Below are 21,269 nucleotides of genomic sequence, written 5' to 3' on the forward strand. Positions count from 1 at the left end.
ATCAACTGGGCGTGGTGGCAGGTGCCTGTAATCCCAGCTACTAGGGAGGCTGAGGCAGGAGAATTGTTTCAACCCAGGAGATGGAGGTTGCAGTGAGTTGAGATCGTGCCATTGCACTCCAGCCTGGGTGACAGGGAAAGACTTCATCTTGAAAAAAAAAAAAAAAATGCAGCCCTGAGCTGGAGTGTGTGTGTGTGTGTGTGTGTGTGCGCGTGTGTGTGTAGCCTGGGTCCTGGCCACTACCTGAGCTGCTCTAACCCAGGCAGATCCAGATGCATTCCAAGGTGATACCTGGAATGGGGCAACCAAGCAGTTTTATCCATTCATTCATCATATGTGAAGTGAGCAACCAAATAAAATCCCTGCCTTCATGCAGTGCATGTCCCAGGACGGGGACTGAGCAATAAAGGAGCCACACAGTTCATCCAATGGTGGTTCATGCTGTGGAGGAATAGAACATGGGGCACATCCAAGAGGGGGTACTAGAGCTACAATTTTCTAAATGTCAGGAAGGTTTCACTGAGAAGGTGATGTTTGAGCAGATATCCGAAGTGAGAGAGGGATCCACGCCGCACCTGGAAAGATAAAGCCAGGCAAAGGGAATGACAAAATCGTGGAGGTTGCAGCGAGCCGAGATAGAGCAAGACTGTCTTTAAAAAAAAAAAAAAAAAGTCCAAAGCAGTGCAGGGAAGTCTAGAGGCTGAGGCATTCCATAGCTGGATCTGCAGGTACAACTTACCTTGTTAGATTTTATTAGTATTATTTTTAGACAGAGTCTTGCTCTGTTGCCCAGGCTGGACTGCAGTGGTGTGATCTCGATTCACTGAAACCTCTGCCTCTGGGTTCAAGTGATTCTCCTGCCTCAGCCTCCCGAGTAGCTGGGATTACAGGCATCCACCACCACACCTGGCTAATTTTTCTATTTTTAGTAGAGACAGGGTTTCTCCATGTTGAGCAGGCTGGTTTCAAACTTCTGACCTCAGGTGATCCGCCCACCTTGGCCTTCCAAAGTGCTGGGATTACAGGCATGAGCCACCGTGTCCGGCCTAGATATTTAAGAGAATATTCCGATTGCTCTGTGGAGACAGGATTTAGGAGAGCACAAGTGGAATCGGAAAGATGGGGCCTTAACATCCTAGAGACAATGGAAAGGCGAGGGTAGTGACAGGAATGAACATTTGCTGGGTGATGGCTCTGGGCTGAGTGTGGGACTTCCTGGCGTGGTGTTTGTTGCTGCTTTTTGCCACTGGGGCTCAGGCCCAGGATTCCACGTGTGATGGATGGTTACAGGGCAAAAAGCTTATCCAGCATGACCCACATAAAAAGCCTAGTTTGATCCTACTTCCGAAATGTTTCTGGCGTTGGTTCCCCTGCTCCTGGCCCTTGGGTGGGCCTTTTGTGAGCTCTCCTGGATGGCCGTTGCGGCAGCTTCCTCCTGGCTGAACCCCTCTAGTCTAATCACCCTCCTCAAAATTGTGCTCCACCATTTGGTACCCGTGTAAAAATCTTTGGTATTTTCCCTGGCCCCGGTACTACCTGTTTGCAGAGACCCAAAACTTGAATGTCTGTAGGAGCCTGGTGTAACAAAATCAGCAGGGCTGGTGGCAGCGATCAATGTAGAGAGTACACACATGACTGGAGGCATTCAGCGAAAAGAGAAACGAGTTGTACCGGCCAAAGCAGATGCATCTGTCATCAAGTCAAGCCCTGGTGTTCCCTCTTTATAATCTGTAAAGGCTCAAATCCTGAGCTGCTCAAACAGCGGCCTCTGCAGCCCGGCCTCAGTGTCTCTGGCTTCCTCTCTGTGCACTCAGTACTTTGGCCGCACTATACCTCTGTCCCTGGAAGGTGCTCTGTCATGCCTCCTTGCTTCTGTACCTGATTTCTCCTGACTTTTCTATTTCCTGCCCCCCAAAAGCTATCAACCTTCGGGACATAGGTCCAAGGCCACCTTCTCTGTGAACCTCTCCCATCTTCCCACAGCGTGATCGTTGGTTGCAAGCATCATAGACGAGTCCCCCTGCCCTGACTCAGATGGTGTTCTCCAGGGCAGAAGCCAACTGACGTAATAGCCACAGCATAGCCCTCAACGTGACGTAGACAGTGGTGATCCTTAGTTCTCTCCCCACACTCTTGTTCAGCATGTAACTTAGCAACTGCATCGATCAGTCAAAGGGGAAAATCAACCCAACACAGCCACTGTTTTTGCACCTCTGATTTGGACAAAGGGGGAAAGTACCGAACCCAAATTCGGAATCAGGATGCAGTTGAGTTCTGCACTAGGAGAGAGGCCCCCCGCTTGCTTTTGTTAGAAAGACTGGGAGAGCTGAAGGTAGAGGATGACATTTACATGGAGCTAAGGATTTTGTCTTTGCTGGTGAAGCAGAGATGGCGGTTATCCCTGGCAGAGGAGTCTGCAGGACACACCCTGGAGGAATGAGAGTGCTTGCCAGGCATACTGTGAGACGGGCCAAGGGTCTAGAGGCCATGGTGGGTGGGGAGGGCAGATGGTGGACCTGGGATGTCACTGTGTGGAGAGTTTTGCATGTTATGGTCAGACATCCCAGCCTGATCAGAGAGGCAGGGAGTGTGCTGGGGAGGTAGGAGGGGGAGTGTCGGGGATGGCACAGGGAATGTCAAAGTTTCTAAGTATATAGTGAGACGGTTAACTCTAGCTACAGGGTAGAAGGATTTGAGGCGGGGTGGAGCAGTAGGGAGACTGGATAGGAAGTGTTTGCTGTAACAAGAGCTCCCAGGCCGAGAGCAGTGGCTCATGCCTATAATCCCAGCACTTTGGGAGGCTGAGGCAGGTGGATCACCTGAGGTCAGGAGTTCGAGACCAGCCTGGCCAATATGGCGAAACCCGTCTCTACCAAACACACACACATACACACAAAAGAGCTGCTCCCAGGCCACGCCAAGGCCCAGCCAGAGCCATAGAGAAGGACGAAAGTGAGGCAAAGGTGATGAAAGTGAGATCTATTCAGAGGCTGAATGGAGGACTTGGGGGGCTGCGTATGTGCTCTGGGAGGGAGAGGGAAGAACGGGGGCCTAGGTGCAGGCCTCCAGCTGGGAAGGGAATTCTGTCTTTGACACCTCTCATGTCCTGGACTCTGGAGCTGGACATCCCACAACCCTGTGTGGTGGGTTAAAAGATCCCCTTTCACAACAGAGGAAGTTGCTGAGCTTCAAGATTAAGGACCTGCTCAAAGTTGTGCAGTGCGGCAATGGGGGGTACCAGATTAGCAACTGGGTCTGGACCCCACTACCTCACCGCTTCCCACAGGAGTTCGCACTGTCACGGCCTCAGGCCTCAGCCAGGGAGTGGTTGGAGTCTCATGGTTCCTGTCCCCGGGGGGAGGTGGGAAATTCTTCTCCATGAGCATCTCTCCTTGCCTTGGCTTTTTCTGCTTTGCCCCAAGGCATTTTGCTTTACAGCTTGACAGAACCAATGTCTCTGGAAATGTGTTTCTTTTCTCTGGAAGATGCATTTGGACCCAGAAACTCTAGGCCTCTCAGAGGGTCTTTTGGGCAAAGCTTTAGTCATGGTGGAAAGGGAGGTGGTGTGCGCTTGGCCCTCGGCAGGCTGCAGGCCAGCCAACTGTGCAATGTTGCGCTGGTTCCTTCAGGTCAGCAGAGAGGACTCCCAAAGGGCCTGGTGATACTGCCACCTGTTCAGAAGAACTACAGCCCTGCAGGATAGGCCTGAGTTAGGGGACGCACCCACCACCCTGGTTCCTTAGGAGTTCAAGAAGCACAAGCTGTGGCCTGACAATGCCCCTCTAGCTTCCTGCTAGGCCTCCAGAGCCTGGCGTTGCTCAATCCTTGTAATCCTTGATTCAAGTATTTCCTGTGCCACCCCTCTCACCATTTGGCATTTCCTGCTACCAATCTGGAAAGCGTTATCACAAGTCTGTATGTTAAGTTGTGAGAGAGATGGAGAAGGATCTTTTAAAGTCAGTTGCCATCTTCCTCTTTCCCCATCTGCCTACAGTCACTGCTAACAGGGTGATCGCAATGACCCCAGGCACCGCGTGGCTGTGGGGAGCAGGAGGCAGAGTTGAGAATGTTTACCTTTTTGGATGACTCAGAGCCAGGAGATGATGGGGTGTGGAAGGCAGGTGCCAGGGGGGTACTGCCTGGATGGGCTCTGGGGTTTGTGAAAGCTGGTGCTAGGCCAGACACGGTGGCTCACGCCTGTAATCTCAATACCTTGGGAGGCTGAGGCAGATAGATCACTTGATGTCAGGAGTTTGAGACTCGTCTGGCCAACATGGTGAAACCCCATCTCTACTAAAAATACAAAAATTGGCTGGGTGTGGCGGCATGCACCTGTGGTCCCAGTGACTTGCTTGAACCCGGGAGGCAGAGGGTGCAGTGAGCTGAGGTCGCACCACTGCACTCCAGCCTGGGCAACAAAGTGAGACTCTGCCTCAAAAAAAAAAAAAAAAAAGAAAAAGAAAAAATGGCTGGCACTGGTGCGCCCTCACCCGCACCTGCCTTGGTCCAGGGGCCTCCTGTAGTCCCCACTGCCGCCTCTCCCACTGCTTCCCACCTCCCTTCAATGTAGGCAATGAAGTTGAGCTTGGACTAGAACAGGTGTCTTGCTCCAATCCTCCTTGTCTAATTTGCAGGGTTTTAACGTGTATTGCATTCACTATGGCACAATGTGCTTTGTCCTTGTCTTGTTAATTTGGCAACATACAGAGCAAACCCATAAATCTCCTCCAGAGTTTATTGAATGGCTTTTCATGTAGTTACCAAATTGTATTTGCCATCTCCCTTAATCTTTTCACATGCATATTTGAAAGAATTATTCAAATGAATGATAATTACATCCTTGGAAAGTGGAGAGCAGGGGGGAGAGGGCTTTGAAGGCTGAGACAGCCTCGCCTCGGGCGGGCCCCCACCCCCACCCCAGGGGCTGAAGGGGGACCCCCTGTGCACTGACACCCACCCACCCAGACCTCTGGACAAGAGCAGGAAGTGCATTTAAACACTGTACTTGCCATTCTTTCAGTGCTCTGTTCCTCACTGAGTTCTCCTGGGGAACTAGGAAGGGAATCTATTTGGTTACCTCATTAAACATTCCTATTTTTAATCTCATGGTGAATTTGTGCAAAATAGAAAGCACAGGGAAACGCCAGTGGCAGCTGCTTCAGCATAAAAGGTGTTGTGTTTGCAGTGGGCATTGTCAAGAGTCTGAAAGCTAAATAGGCCTTCTCTAAAAACACCCTAGAAGGTCCCTGAGCATGATTGGAAACATTAGAAATAAATGTACTGCCTTTTCCTCTCCAGGGCTACAAAGAATGCTACAGTGGAGACAAGAGGCCAGACTCTGAAATAACCTCCTTTGGACACAGAACCTACCACTCTTGCTTATCAGAGGCAGCGGACCCTGGATTTTTCCAGGGCCTTGAGCACTGAACCCTGGTCAGCTGGCTTGAGTCCCAACCCAAGCCCATCACCAGAAGCCTCAACGCAGGAAGATCTCAGTGAAACCTTTCCCTCTAATCCAAGTGACATCTTTGTCGCAGGTGTTTGTACATGAAAGCAGAGTGATGAAGGTGTGTGTGTCCACGGAAGAAGTAAAAATACAGCCCTAGTTCATATTTTTCCTAGTCTCTCCCTGTTCCCAGGTAAAGTTATAGCATGTTCAAGGATGTGCACTTACAGCATAACTGGTTTCATTCCTCAGACCTAAGTTTGTGTAGAATAACTCATACCAAAGATGACAAAGGGCCCGTTCCTAGCCCTGCCTTGCAGCACACTGAAGTGGGAAAAAGAATTCTGAAAGCGTGCACAGTGGGAATTGAATCATGAGGTTGTCTTTGAGCAAGTGCTTTTAGCTCTTTGAGTTTTAGTTTCCTCATTTCTAAAATAGGGATAATGCTTGTTTCATAGAATTTTAATTTGTGTAAATATATAGTACGGGCCCCTCAGATGTGAGTACTCTTCTTGCTAGCCTCATCTCTCCAACTTTGAAAGCAGCAGTTGTAAACTAGAAGGGAATGCTTAAGGGAAAAACAGTTGCCCAATGTCATCTGACATCTCCCAAGATGTACATCGTACACCTGAGACCACACAGCAGCTATTGCTCTGTCCAGGTTGGCTCTGTAGGTTCTTATGGGAAGGGACCGACATTCCTCTTCCCTTGGGTCAAGGGTGTGTGCGGTGGGGAAGAGGTGCAGACAGGTTTGCGGAGCGCCACCTTCAGGAGTAAAAGAGGAGTGCAGGGGATGTTAGTGATGCAGTCGGAAACTGCTTAAGTGTGAGATTCTGAAACCCTTTTGTAATCATCATTTGTTATTCCACTTTCCCTATTACAATGCAGATACAGAGAAAAACCCTTAAACCAAGAAGAGCTGACTGATGGGAGTAGCAAGGAAATGGGTTCTAAGAACTCTTCGAAGGTTAAAATACCACTTCTGAAATAGACCTCACCATTGAATATATCAAATTACATGGATTGTTAGAATTCACACTCTTCCACAGCATAACTATAGAGACAGGGAAGGCTCCATTGAGAACGTCTCAAAATTACTATGCATTTAAATACCCCTAGTTATTTACATAATAATGGCTGTCACTTACTGAACACACACTATGGATCTGCATGTTCAAAAGGTTTTACTTGTTTCAACTCATTTAGTCTTAACAACCCTTGGAGATGGGGGCAATTATTACTCTGTTTAGAAATTTGCCAATCTGCTACGTGTATGATGTGTGGAGCTGGGGTGTGTACTCTTAACCCAAGGCTGATGACTGCACCTAGAGAGAAATACATTTTTTAAAAGGTTATTTTAAAAATCTTTAAAAAGGGAAACCTTTAAAATGTTAAAAAAATTAAAAATCCTTTAAAAACACAAAAATGAAAACCATTAACTCTAAAACAGCAACAGAGGCTGAGGTGCAAAGCCTAACAAATAAGGATGTTCAACTAATGAGAGACCCAACTGCAGGCGTTTTGTTTTGAATAAATTCACTATCACAGTTGCTTTTTACCAAACTCCCCTTCTCACATGCCACTTCATTCATCAATGAGTATTAACCCATTCTTCTCACCCAATGGTATAGGTGGAGAAGAAATAGTCCTTACCCCAGGTAACACTGTTGCCTGATAGAATGTTCTCCTGGATTCTTGGCTCAGCCTGTGGAAGTACCTGGGGAACTCACACCTAATGCTTATTTTGAATATGCTGACTCCTCTGCCAACAATCAAACATCAATAATCAAATCTGCTGACAGAGCCAAAATAAATGGTCTAAATCCACAAGCTGGCAGTTACGCAGCTTACAGTAATCGAGTAGGGGGAGAAAAGAATACTTAACAATGCAAATGGCAATTTTAGAGAACAATAAGAAAAGCAAAGGTCCAAAAAGCAATGTAGGAGGAGAAACCTGCTCTCTGAAGTAGTGGCTTGTCACGCAGTGACATAGAACGTCCACATGCTAAATCATGAAGATCATGACAATACGGTGACTGCATCGGAAACAGTATTTCATTAATAGAAAATTATTAGGACAACTGGGTCAGGAAGACGCTGCTGTCTAGAATAGTTGGGATACAGCGAAGATTGCTGTTTTACTTCAGCAAGAACAGGGTGGATACAGCATTGTATTTGTTTGCATCTGTCCTTGAGTTATCCTTACACCCACTGTCATCACCACCATGTAGTTAGTGACAATAAGCCTGTGAGATGGGCATTCTGATCACTTCACAGCTGTGCAAGAAAAAGACTCTGAAAGAGAATTTGCCCAAATTTTACATATTGTGTGTCTCATATATATAGTTACCATAGTAATATGTGCAGGACTGAGATTCAAACACAGCCCTGGAGTTCCTGACAGCTGTCTGCAATCTCTCCCAATCTGTGCAGGACTTTCACAGAAGCAGAGCCTTTCCCCCCAGTGATCTAACTTTTCCAGCCTCGACTATTAAAGAGATAAAAATTTCCATTTCTGTTCATTCAAATCTATTCAATTTATTTTTACAAACAAAATCCTTACTCCTGTTGGCTACGTGGCCCTGCACATTCCAGGCCAGCTAAAGAAGTTGAACTCCTTGAAGGGGGGGATGTGTGTACCCTCGTTCTCTGTGCCCCACTACCTGTCAGGGTGTCATGGATATCAGTGCTCAAAGTTTTGCGCATCCTAGTAAATACCACTGCACCAACATGAGTCTTTTCGATACATTTTTTTTTTTTTTTGAGACAAAGTCTTGCTCTGTCACCCAGGCTGGAGTGCAGTGGCACGATCTTGGCTCACTGCAACCTTCTCCTGCCTCAGTCTTCTGAGTAGCTGGGATTACAGGCATGTGCCATGAAGCCCAGCTAATTTTTTTTTTTTTTTTTTGTATTTTTAGTAGAGATGGGGTTTCACCATGTTGGCCAGGCTGGTCTCGAACTTTTGACCTCAAGTGATCCGCCTGCCTTGGCCTCCCAAACTGCTGGGATTACAGGCGTGAGTCACTGCGCTCGGCCCTTTCAATACATTTTAAATCAATTGGCAGCCCTCATAATCAGAAAAGAGGATGTCCGTGCCATCTAGCATTATCTTACAAACTCCCTGGACGAGGTCCCTACCAACAATACTCCTAGCCAGACACCTGATGATACTTCAAAAGCACCGGGAACCAACACTATAATGACGGGTTCAGGAAAAAAAAACACTCTCATCATGCCTTAAGTTATGTCTAGTTGTCTTTGACATTTAATTTCAATTTTCATAGAAATTAATTATGGCTCTAACATTTACATTGATACTGACCATGTGTTTATCTTACACAATGCTCACAATGTTAAGCTCTGAATGCGGGCAAAGTAGAGAAGTATGATGCTTTTATTTATTTAGCATCTGTGGTGCCATATGAGATCAATTTCTTCATTAAAGAAAAACAAACCAGCAGAAGAAAAAAGAATTTTTAAATTTTTGTCTCAGTGGCAGAATCACATAGCTGTTTTGATATAGATTTCCAGTAGATCTAAAATACTGCTTTGGGAATTATAAAGATTCCATTACAGAAATACACAGAACAGAGGATAAATACAATCACATCAGTTTATCAGATGGTTGCACTGAACATCTTTTGCCTTACTTTTCCTATAAGAAAAGTTTGCAGGATCAAATAAAAAATTCTACTAGCAGCATACGACTCTGGTTTGGGAGAAAAAACCCTGAAAGGCAAAGATAAAATCAATAACCTGGTACACTTGCAATGAAATGCTTTGTCTCTGCAGAAGTCTGCATGTTTGTGAATAGTTCACATAAGAAATTTCTAATTTCAAAAAAACTGAAGGAATTCGAACACGTATTCTTCATAAAAAGAAACGTTTGCTTTTCGATGCCTTCTTCCCTTGGAACATAAGCTGCTTTAAGAAAGGTGGCGAAAGCTTTAATGAACAACATTTTGTTATTCATCTGAAATACTTGGACAGAAAATTGGCAAATTTGGTATATGGTTCAAGAAGTAAAACGTTAGGGATTTTATAAAGCTAAGTTAAAACATGCACATTTTCTACTGCCAAATGGCCAAAACCTTAAATTGTCTTTAAATCTAAAAGACTAAGAATCTTAGGGGAAAAGCCACTTTCTAACATATAACAGTTAACACTGCAACAGGCGTTAATAGCAAGTTAACAGAAAGTATTAAGGAAAAACAAAGTAACCACTTAAAAAAAAAAAAAAATTGTTAAAACCCAGAGTTGCATTCCAATTTTAAAAGAAAGTTTAACTATTGAAGTGGATAATGATGTTCATGCTGTTTAAATGTTCTTATGAAAATGATATTATCCATGCAACAGCCGGTATAAAGCACTGTGAATGAACATGCTCAGCAGCGTGTACTTCCAACGAACTCAGAATTACACATGATCATACGAAGAATATCATTCACCAAGGACAGTCCCAAAGCATCTAAAAAACCTAAAGATCTGGACAGACAAAGCAGAGATACATTTTATTTCTTATAAAGAGTTACATTGTAACATGCCACTCACATTATAGCTACAATTACACTAGTCACAAGTTTTAATCTTACAGAATAAAGCTATAGCATGTGAAATTACAATATATTTATCTTCTTTAAAACCATTTTTAAAGAATGGCAGATATATCATTTATTAGAAGCCAAAACCAACAGAAAAATGTAACTGGTAAATGCAGCCAAAATGTATTTGTGGCTAATTAAATGCTGCAACAGATTTTTTTGGTCCATGAGGCTGTTAAAAAACAAAAGGTTGGTAAGGGATTCCCATTTATCAATAGAAATGAAAAGTTCATGAAAAAAATTCAATACATATTAAAACATTTTAACAGAATGCTTTTTTTTGTGTGGTGAAGCACAAGAAATATCTCTAATAAATAACGGGTGTAAACAGGTAAAAAACTCAAATGAATTAGGATGCTTTCATATGAATGTCTAACAATCCTCTTTTGAAGGATATCAAAAACTACCAGATTTTCTTTGAATGTCAACTGAAATGCAATTATGATTTCTTCTGTTAACATATACTAGGATTTACTGCTTGAGATCAGCAAACCCTGGCCCACAGGCCAAATCTGACCTGCTTCCTGTTTCTGTAAATAAAGTTTTATTGGAACACAGCCACACTCATTTACATGTTATCTGTGGCTGTTCTTATGCCATACAGCCAGAGATGAGAAGTTTTTACAATGGTATTTTAAGCCCATATGATTCCTGTATTATTTACTATCTGATCCTTTACAGAAAAAATCCGCCCCTGCCCTAGGGGGCTAAGATAGTGTACTTTTTTTTACTTTTATTAACGCTCTGTTTTCTCTTATTCTAAGGCATGTGTGTAATCCATCTCTTTTTAATACCTCACTTTATTTGTCAGTGTATACCTTGGAAACTTAACATGTTAGCTGAATTACCATCTTTAATATATTTGGAACATAAGTATATGTCCAACCAGAACCTGTTTGATTTCAGGTCACCTGAGAATTCTCCAGGAGTTATATGACAATAAAATGGATGCACCACACACCAACAGAATGGCCAGAAAACTGTACATCTTATTTTATCTTGAATAAGGAAGCTGAATAGCAAAAAGAAGAACGAAAACCATATATACTTTAAAGTAAATACCACTGTAAATCAGAGGAAAACAGCTTGAGTTTTCAACACACACACACACACACACACACACAAACACACACACACCCCCAGAGCCATCCTCCCACCTGTCACAAACAAGAGCTATAACATAAGCAAAGTATATTTGTTTTATAAATATATTACTGTCTATATACATATAGATACATCCATAAGACATGTTAAATAATTATTTGTATAATCAATACTACTTTAAGTTTTTTGTGTACTTTAAAATTACACATTCTATTAAAAATATCAAAATAATTCTTTTAAAATACCAAGAATAAAACCAGTGAAGAATCACTTTCCATCCAAGTGGTTCTAAATCTTATCATTGGCTGTCCAGACCCCAGACTTGGTCGTTCACAACTCAAAGAAACATAGTTCAATTAGAGAAAAGTTAGCCATCAGAAGCACTCCCCCAACCCCTGTTTTTAATACCTCATAACAAATACATATTTGTGTATATATAGATATATATAAAATACTCTTCAGTTATATTACATATTCTCATAAATGAATTTTCATAAAAACACAAAGGTCAAGTTTCCACCAGTATCAAATATTGTATACTGGTGTGCATTTCTTCCAAATGTGTAGGTCAGTGACAAACTCTTATCAGGATATATAGAGAGATCATAAAAACAAGACTGAAAACGTCTGTATCACATGCAAGAAAGAAGGAAATACCAAGAGCCAGTATTTGGCCAGTTAGGTACTATTCCCTCTGGACTAAGACACAGAGACAAACAGACTGGCTACTTACTGTGTAAAGTACAGTCAACTGTCAATTATTCAGGGGCAAAATATTCCAATCTGAATCCTTTTTTTGTTTTTGATCAGTTGACCATTTCTGGCAATTTCACTTATTAATACACCTCTCTGGTTACTTATTAGCAAGTCTGGTAAAAGATTTGGTTAGAGAGAAAGTTTTGGCTAACATGAAGGCTTGTGATCAGCTATGGATTTAATTTAATGATGGACTCCTTTGACTTATTGCTTTAGATAAGTAAGAATTTGCTGTACCTAAAGTCTGCCAATTATCTCATTCTACAGCTCTGAACGCAACACTGGTGATTCAAAACAAGGGGACAAATTGTCCTCTTCACATAAGAAAACTGCTATTTTTAAACTCATAGTTAATTACACTGAAGGATTTAGTGTGGGTAGTTCAGAGCTATTCACTTCAGTAGAGGTGGCAGCTGGCTACACTATTTTCCCATAATTTAAAATCCATGAGGCAATGACAAATAGTCAGCTAATAACACAAGAAGGTCAAATTCAAAGTGTCACACACATCTCACCTAAGATCTCATTTAAATAAATGGAGTAAAATTTGGCGAATGTTCAAATAAATGGTAAAATGAAGAAAATGGAAGCAAAACCTACATGTATAATTTAAAAGTGATTTCATACTAAAAAAAAGTCTTAGAATATGACTAAAATAAAAGATATTACACATCTGTAACCCTAGTTTTGGCACTGAGTTAGCCTCTATGTTTAAACTTGCTTTATAGTGACCAACCAAATCAAGGAGAACAATTTCACAGGTGAGTAGCGTTGCTCTCAGACAGACACCACTCACAATGGGTTGTGTGGTCTCACCCATATTATTTCTGGGTACAGATGAGTGCCACACACATTTCAAACACAACAGCAATAATTGTGTAGAACATCACTTTCCTGAATTAAGTTTGCTGAACACGGTTCAGATTATTGGTTATGTCAATATGCACAATGCCTTTTAGAAGCATTTACTGTATACCCAAATCCTACTTCGTGCAACACACAGTGTCGCACAAGTAGTGAAAATGTTATCCTAGTCAAAGGTGCTTGGACATTATTTTCAGGCAGCATTTTACCTTTATTTTAAGTTCACACTAGGTAAGTTTTAGGAGAAAGAAAATGCCAATAAATTTATGTAATGTGTTTTAATATATTATATAAAACTAAGACAAACACTTTTATTTATCTAAATTGTTATTTTTATTTTCTAACCTATTCTAGACCTCAATTTTACTTAAAAAATTTGTATTTAAATAAGGGATAAAATGTTGCCCAAAAGTCTAATCATAGTTACATACTTGTGTTTTAACTAGATCTACAAATCAAAACAGTTCTTATAGTTAAAAAGATACAATTTGTATCAACAGTAAAAGGTACTTTCTGGTTTTTCAGGGCTTTACTTCAAACTGTAGCATGCAGAATAATCAGAATAGCCAGGGCATCTAAGCAGACTACAGAAAAAGATCTGAATGAGTCTGTTACACAAAGTACAATTCAAAATCTGGAGGCAACTGTCAAGTGATGTCAGTCACACAACTGTCTGCCACTGGCTGCAAAATCTGTCTTCTAATCCGCAGAAATGTATTCACCGCTAGCAAAACCCAGGACTTTGAAACCAGAAATATCCCTTACTAATACTAGAACAGACCTTAGTCTGTATCTAAAACTACACTATTTGTGGCAAGAATCTGGCCTTAATAATATAACAGGCCCCCCAAGAAAACTACCTTCAGGAAAATGGAAAATATACAATATCTTACAAAAATTTTAAGTTACCATTTACAACTTCTCCATCACCATTTCTATAGTGCAGTATCAAGAAATGTTGCATATCCTCAACACATAAACCCACCTCAGGCCAGCCTTGATAAATAGCAGGAAAGCTAAAGAGTATGTTAAATATAAAAGTTGCATTGTGAATAATTAGATTCATTAAAAACAGGCAAGTGCTGTGAAAGGGTTATTTTATCCAGTATTGTTGTGCCCCAAAACAAAAAGACAGACATATTAAAAATACAGGTTAATGGAAATCTAGGAATTCAATTCCACTTCTACTGTCTAGAAGCACATCACAGCTGGATAACAAAGCTCTAACCTGTAACAGTTATAGCTTTTGCCTTATTCATTTAAAAAAAATGGAAACATTTTTTCCATTGATTGCATCTGCTTTCTTTTAAATCAACCATATTAAATTAACTAATTTCTTAACAGAAAAAAATCCAAACAAAAATAACACAATGAAAAGTGCCATATTGTAAATCATTCTAATATATATACTGTTACCCATTTCAACATAAAACTGGTAACTTACATTTTGTTTAAAATATAAAGTCAGTGCTGTAGTATATCTTTGTCTCTATAAATAATGATTATAGCACAAAGAAGCCCACTTTCCCCAAATAAAAATAACTTAAAAAGCTGTAAAAGAGTCTAATTAAGCTTGGCTCGAAAAAACAGTTTGCTAGGTCTAGTCAAATGTCCCACATTCTGAAGGTATTGTAATTGCTTGCAATTGATAGACAAACACCAAGTTAATAAAACACAAAACAAGGATAAAAAGTGCTGCATATAAACCCCTGATGCACCAAAGATTAATATCAAAGATCACAGATACATCTATTAAATCAAACTGGAAAAATTTCCAGCCAAGGATATAGCTTTAAAAAGGAAATGTTAAAAAAAAGTTTAAATGTAAAGCAATCCCGTGATACTTCCACCATGTGGGGCTATACATACAGATTCCATGACACAGTATTTCACATAAATGGATACTATATAACCTCCTTGCTGAGAAGGAGATCACATGTGCTATTGTAGCAAACCTCCCTCAGCATTTGAGCTGAACAAAAAACTACTAAACACCACAAAGATGCATCATCTTTCAATAACCCAGCTGGGATTTCTCCACTAAAATGGCTGCGGCGAGCTGCTGGGCGTCTGTCATGTGAGGATTCCTTTTCATGACAATTCTCACAAGGTCAGGTGGGAAGATGTTGCACAAATTGATATAAATCTTTTCTCGGTTGTCTTGATACCTGGGGGGATCTTGCGGCATTCCACAGTACGGGATCCGCCAGGCGGGCTCCTGCTGCTCGGGGAGGCTCTGGAAGGTGAACTGCTCATAACACGGCTGCGTGGAGTTATCGGGCAAGGAATATGTCTGCCGGTACCCATAGGCGTCGATCCCATAACCCGGCCTCTCCCAGCCTCCCAGGCCTTCCTGGCGGGAATAAGGCTTTCTTTGTCGTGAAGGAGAACTATCATAAAGTCGAGAGTCAGAGATGCTGTCTATTCTCGTGGCCACCAAGGACCTCCCTAGGTGTGGTGCCTTAGAGTGTGCTGAACTTGGAGGAGAGGGGTAGTCGCCGGGACAGCTGGACCGGGCGCCCACAGCGGGGTGCTGCAGGTGCAGAGCCAAGTGCGGAAGAGGAGGCTTGTGATGGAACTTTGGTTCTTCGTGACTGTAACTTTGCACTCTGGTTAAGGGGTCGTGGAAATTCTGCAGGAAGGGTTGAGGATTAAGGCGGCTGTGAGGGTGCATGTGTTGACACTTCAAATTCTCCTCTAGCTGTGGGTCGGGGGAGCTGACATAGGACCGGTCATTGTAACCCACGTAGGAGTCACTGCTCCCACAGCTCATGCTCCCTTCACTGCTGCAGTCAGAAGCTACGGAACTTATTCTATAATCTGTGTCTAAGGAGAAACGCCTTTCAGGGCTTCGTGGGCCTGAGAGACTCAGATTTGAGTATGCATTCAACATGGAATAATATCCAATGTCGACAGGCGAGTCACATTTTGGATACTGTTCATAAGGCATTAGCGTTCCATGATTTTTGGTTGCCATCATCATTGGAGGATATTGTCCCTGTGGTCTTTGATCCTGAGGTGGGAAATGAACTCCAGATGGAAGGCCATTGCTTAAAGATGTAGTGCTTTGGGGTTTTGCAGTTGAAGTAGCCGGGATGCTAACTAAGGAAGGTACAGACCTGGTTTCCAATTTGTTTTTGGTGGGAAGCTTTTCTTCTAGGTCTTGGTAGACTTGAGTCCTTATGCTTGGATCTGATTGCCTCTTTGGAGCACCTCGTTTGACATCAGAAGAGCTATCAGCCTTGGTGCTACAAGGAACACTGTTGCTTTTCACCAGTCCTCCTTCGTTTGCAGTTTTGGCTGCCGTATTTCTAGACATGGCACGGAGTTCATCAGCCACTGACCGCTGTGGCTGGCTGCCCCTTTCGGGATGATAGTATTTGCACTTGTGTCCATAGGTACACTTCTTTCCTAAGAAGAGTAAAATTAATTAGCCAAGGAGCATACCATCAGATCCGGAAAACACAGTTTGGCCCTATGATTTTAACGTGTAGAAGAGACGACGATAGAAATGGGAGCTGTTTTAAGTGTCACCCTGTTCTTTACTCTTGAGAAACGTCACTTCTCAGTCTTCTCACTTCCTTACTATCAAGAGCAGTAGGAAGTTGGCCGAATGAGTAGCAATCACCTCCAGAACTTTTTTTTTTTGGGACAGAGTCTTGCTCTGTCACCCAGGTGGAGGGCAGTGGTGTGATCTCAGCTCACTGCAACCTCTGCCTCCTGGGTTCAAGCAATTTTTATGCCTCAGTCACTTGAGTAGGTGGGCTTACAGACGTGCGCCCCCACGCCTGGTGAATTGTTTTGTATTTTAAGTAGAGACAAGGTTTCGCCATGTTACCTAAGCTGGTCTCAACTCCTGGCCTCATGTGATCTGCCCACCTTGGCCTCCCAAAGTACTGGGATTACAGGTTTGAGCCACTGCGCCCAGCCACCTCCAGAACTTTTGGCTAATATCTCTGTGTCCTCAACTCCTCCCTGCCTCTTCTCTTCCAGTAGGACTTTATAATTAGGTAGGAAATTCTGTTTTGAAGAGCACAGTGTACTATTGTAGGGCGATAGAACCATGCTAATCTGATTTGTATCTAGATGAAAAAATTCCAAATTTTTATTCACTTCGAAGCTAACTTCATGTAGAATTAACAGTGTTTTTTGAACCATGTTTTAATATAAGGAAATGCATTTGTATTGAATCCAAACAGGTAAAAATAAGTCTTTTTCATGGCCAAGACATTTTCTGAAATTTAATTGGAATCCAAAGACCTGCATATTATGCCATCCAAAATTTTAAGTGTTTATTTTTATTAATAAAAGTTTAATAATATATTGTGTTCTAACAGCATATACTCAATATTCATAAAGCAAGTTACCATATGGACAAGGCTGCTTTTTGTGTTCAGGAACAATAGGTTTCTTCCTCAGAAAATTATCCAGACTGGGGCCATGTCTGCCAAGAGGGTCATCAGGGGGCATGAACCTGTCACAGAGAAAATAAAAAAATGATACCTAAGTTGGAAGCTGATAATTTAATTCTAAAAAGAGGACAAAGATTTGTTCACTATAAGGAATTTTTTTTTGAAATTTTAATCCAAGCGTTTTGATTCAATGTTTACAGAGTAAAAAAGAAATCAGTAAATGAAGTTCTCATTTCTTAATGAAAATTCAACTGTTTCGAGCTCTGAAATTGTATTTGTTTTCATTCAAGTAAGTTTTGAGTTGACCATATCCTATTAATTCTTCCTTCCTCTCAGTCTTGGGATTTTGTAAGGGTTTTAGAAAATGATTTCAGTCACACTTTAGGAGTTTCATCAACATAGACCTCATGAAATAGATTGCTGCAGGTGGGGTGAGGCGGAGAAGCTGAGAAGGGATGGGCTAGAACACAATGGGAAGGTACAAACTTACCGAACACGGGTTAGTGCCAGGCACTTTACACACTACACCATGGCGTCCTAACCATGAGCCCATGAAGTATCAGCTCCATTTTACAGACAAGTAAACTTCTCTAATTTAGGTTTAGATAAATTAGGTGATTTTTATCCAATGTCGCATGGCACAGTCGAGATTCAATTATATCTAACTCCAATCTATTTTCTTTCCTATTTGAATGCGCTTCTCAGCTGAGATAGAAAAAATGCTAAGGAAATAAACCTAGTATTTTGGATGGACTAATAAAGAAGAGAAGAATTTATGGCATGAATAATGAAAAGAAGTTACACTTGAAGAATTCTGCTGTTCATTATATCACCATTTGAACTTAAACCCAAGTATTTACCTATAAAATGTGAATAATGGGAATAATGTAAGAACCCTTAAAGGAGTGTCAACATGGCTGATTATTAACACTTAGCAAACACAGTGTTCAGTATTATAAAACAATATGGTAACATTACATGTTACAAAACAGAAGATAAAGTCACTCAATCCCACAATCTTAATACAATTACTTTCCATGTCCGTGTTGGATTGAAGTCATTTTCATTGTGCACATATCATTTTACATGGCTTTAATCAAACACAAATATGATTTTACACTTTGTCTTTTTAACATAAAAAACTTTCCCATGTTTCTTAATAGCCTTCATAATAATTCTTTTTATCTTTTTGACACAGAGCTTTGCTGTTTCACCCAGGCTGGAGTGAAGTGGTATGATCTCGGCTCACTGCAACCTCTGCCCCCCGGGGTTCAAACAATTCTCCTGCCTCAGCCTCCCAAGTAGCTGGGATTACAGGCGCCCACCACTACACCCAGCTAATTTTTTTTGGATGTTTAGTAGAGATGGGGTTTTGCCATGTTGGCCAGGCTGGTCTCAAACTCCTGGCCTCAGGTGATCCACCCACCTTGGCCTCCCAAAGTGCTAGGATTACAGGTGTGAGCCACCACACCTGGCATAATTCTTTTTTTCATAATAACCCTGAAGAGCTGAATAATATTCCAGTAGGAGATGTATCATAATTTGATTGACTTCTCTATTGTACATTTAGTTGCCCTTGAATTCTTGCAATTATAAATAATACAGAAATGAACATATCTGGTCTTTATTTATTCCTCATTATATATTCCAAGAAATGAGATTTTTGGGTTGATAGAACACAATATGCTTGAGGCTTCTGTGAACCTCTGCCAAATAATATATCAGTGCATCTTTAATAGCATGAGGCATACACAAAACTATTGTTGTGAATTAAATGAGTGAGAAAATATTTTCTTTTTAGATTCATTTGCATTTCTAATTGGCACAAGAGGTGAACTTTTTCTACATATTTATAAATATATTTACTTCTCATGAGACATGCTTGTTGATGTCATTTGTTCATTCATCAACTTTTAGACTCTCATCATGGCCAGAATCTTAAATTAGTTTAAGAACTTTAAAAATTCATGTACAGTCACGCACTGCATAACAGCTTGGTCAACAATGGACTGCACATATGACGGTGGAGCTGAAAAGTTGCTGGTAACGTGATAGCATAATGCATTACGCATGTGTTTGTGATCATGCTGATGCTGGTACAAACAAAGCTACTGTGCCCCCAGTCGTATAAAAGTGTAGCACATACTATTACGGACTGTGCATAATACTTGATAAACCACGATGTTACTGGCTGTGCGTGATGGCTCACGCCTGTAATCCTAGCACTTTGGGAGGCCAAGACAGACAGACCGCATGAGGCCAGGAGTTTGAGACCAGCCTGGCCAACATGGTGAAACCTTGTCTCTACTAAAAAAAAAAAAACCAAAAATTAGCCAGGTGTGATGGGGCGTGCCTGTAATTCCCGCTACTCAGGAGGCTGAGGAATGAGAATTGCTTGAACCTGGGAGGCTGAAGTTGCAGTGAGCCGAGATGGCGCCACTGCACTCCAGCCTGGGCGACAGTGCAAGACTCCGTCTCAAAAAACAAAAAAACAAAAGAAAACTAAAAAGTCCCCAACTATGTTATTGGTTTATGTAGTTACTATATTATACCTTTTGTTTTTATTTTAGAGTGCATTCCTTCTACTTCTAAAAAAAATGTTAACTGTAAAACAGCTTCATGCAGTTCCTTCGGGAAGTATTTCAAAAGGCATTGTTACCATAGGAGATGACAGCTCCACGCACACTACTGCCCGGGAGACCTTCCAGAGCAACAATATGTGGAGGTGGAGGACAGTGATTCTGATGCTCCTGACCCTGTGTAGGCCTAGGATAATGTGTTTGTGTCTTAGTTTTTAACAAAAACTTTAAAAAGAAAGAAAAAAATAAAAATAGAAAAGAGCATATAGAATAAGGCTATAAAGAAAGAAAATGTTTTTGTACAGCTGTACAATGTTTTAAGCTAAGTGTTATTACAAAAGAGAAAAACGTTTTAAAAACTAAGAGGTTTATATATTAATAGTAAAAAAGTTATAAGCCAAGGTTAATACATTATTGAAAAAAAAGTATTTTTTGATAAATTTGACATAGCCTAAGTAGACAGTGTTTATCTACAGTGGTTTATGGTAATGTCCTAGCCCTTCACATTCACTCACCATACACTCACTGACTCACTCAGGACAACTTCCTGTCCTGCAAGCTCCACTCATGGTTAAGTGCCCTATAGAGACGTACCATTTAGAAATCTTTTATAGCGTATTTTATGGTAAATATACCTCTTCAGTGTTTAGGTATGTTTAGATATACAAACATATCGTACCACTGTATTACAATTGCCTACAGTATTCAGCACAGTAGCATGCTATAAAAGTTGGTAGCCTGGGAGCAACAGGTTGTATGTATCATATCGCCTAGGCGTGTGGTAGGCTGGACCAGCTAGGTTTGTGTAAGTACACTCTATGATGTTCACACCCATGATGAAATCGCCTGAGGACAAACTTCTCAGAACATATCCCTGTTGTTAAGCCAAGCATGGCTTATTGAGTAAGCTATCAACGCTCTACATTGATTTTGAAAGGCAGTCCCCTTTGAGGGTGAAGATGGGAATTCCCCCTACGTCTGTTTCCTCAGGTTCTTCAGACAGAGTCTTAGAAGACTTCCTCTACCTTAGGTGTTCTGTGAGTGACTTACAGGGAAAGGTGGGGCCTGCCACTCACACTGGGCCTCCTGTGGCAATGATTCTGCAGTTTTCCTGACTCCCACTGAGGAACAGTGGGGAGATCAGTTGTTAGAAACCTGTTTGAGGTCTGGACAGTGGCAAAAAGAGAATTCTGTAGCAGCTACCAGGGATAGTTATATTTTCACAGAAGCAATATCATTGGCAAGTAAATGGTTTTACTTACTTGTCATTGACAAATGAATACATTAATAATCGTTCATCTATGAACTTCTTCCATTCTGGTTTCTCGTTAGCCAAATCCCTGTAGTTATCATTGGACACAATGATACCATCCGACTCAAAAGCCAGCTTCACGATGAACCTGTCGTCATAGCACACCACTCTCCTCCCCTGGACTCGCCGGGATGGCGTGAACACCAGGATTTTCTCCTTTTCTAACTTACGTAAAATTTCCTGATCTGCAAGAAT

The 21,269-nt window shown here is 41.5% G+C and overlaps 2 protein-coding genes across 4 annotated transcripts in view; one reads left to right on the forward strand and one right to left on the reverse strand.

Annotated features, from left to right (window-relative positions):
• Positions 1–5,799, forward strand: part of RDX (radixin) — a 114,718-nt gene extending 108,919 nt beyond the window's left edge. Inside the window, exon 16 of the mRNA XM_003910660.5 lies at positions 5,299–5,799. The gene's annotated coding sequence lies outside the window, so the exon portion shown is untranslated. The remainder of the gene's footprint in view (positions 1–5,298) is intronic.
• A 2,889-nt stretch (positions 5,800–8,688) lies between these two features.
• ZC3H12C (zinc finger CCCH-type containing 12C) overlaps positions 8,689–21,269 on the reverse strand; it is a 78,278-nt gene continuing 65,697 nt past the window's right edge. For 2 of the 3 annotated variants that reach the window (XM_003910657.5, XM_017948945.3), the window contains exons 4-6: positions 21,025–21,259; positions 17,139–17,245; positions 8,696–16,182 (exon numbers count right to left, since the gene is read on the reverse strand). In XM_003910657.5, the coding sequence (XP_003910706.1) occupies positions 14,786–16,182; positions 17,139–17,245; positions 21,025–21,259 (1,739 nt within the window). In that variant the 3' untranslated portion in view covers positions 8,696–14,785. Of the gene's footprint in view, positions 16,183–17,138; positions 17,246–21,024; positions 21,260–21,269 lie in introns of all 3 variants that reach the window. The other variant, XM_009187222.4, reaches the window with a different exon arrangement.

Source organism: Papio anubis, chromosome 12 (assembly GCF_008728515.1).
Source record: "Papio anubis isolate 15944 chromosome 12, Panubis1.0, whole genome shotgun sequence".
NCBI classification, from domain to species: Eukaryota; Metazoa; Chordata; class Mammalia; order Primates; family Cercopithecidae; genus Papio; species Papio anubis.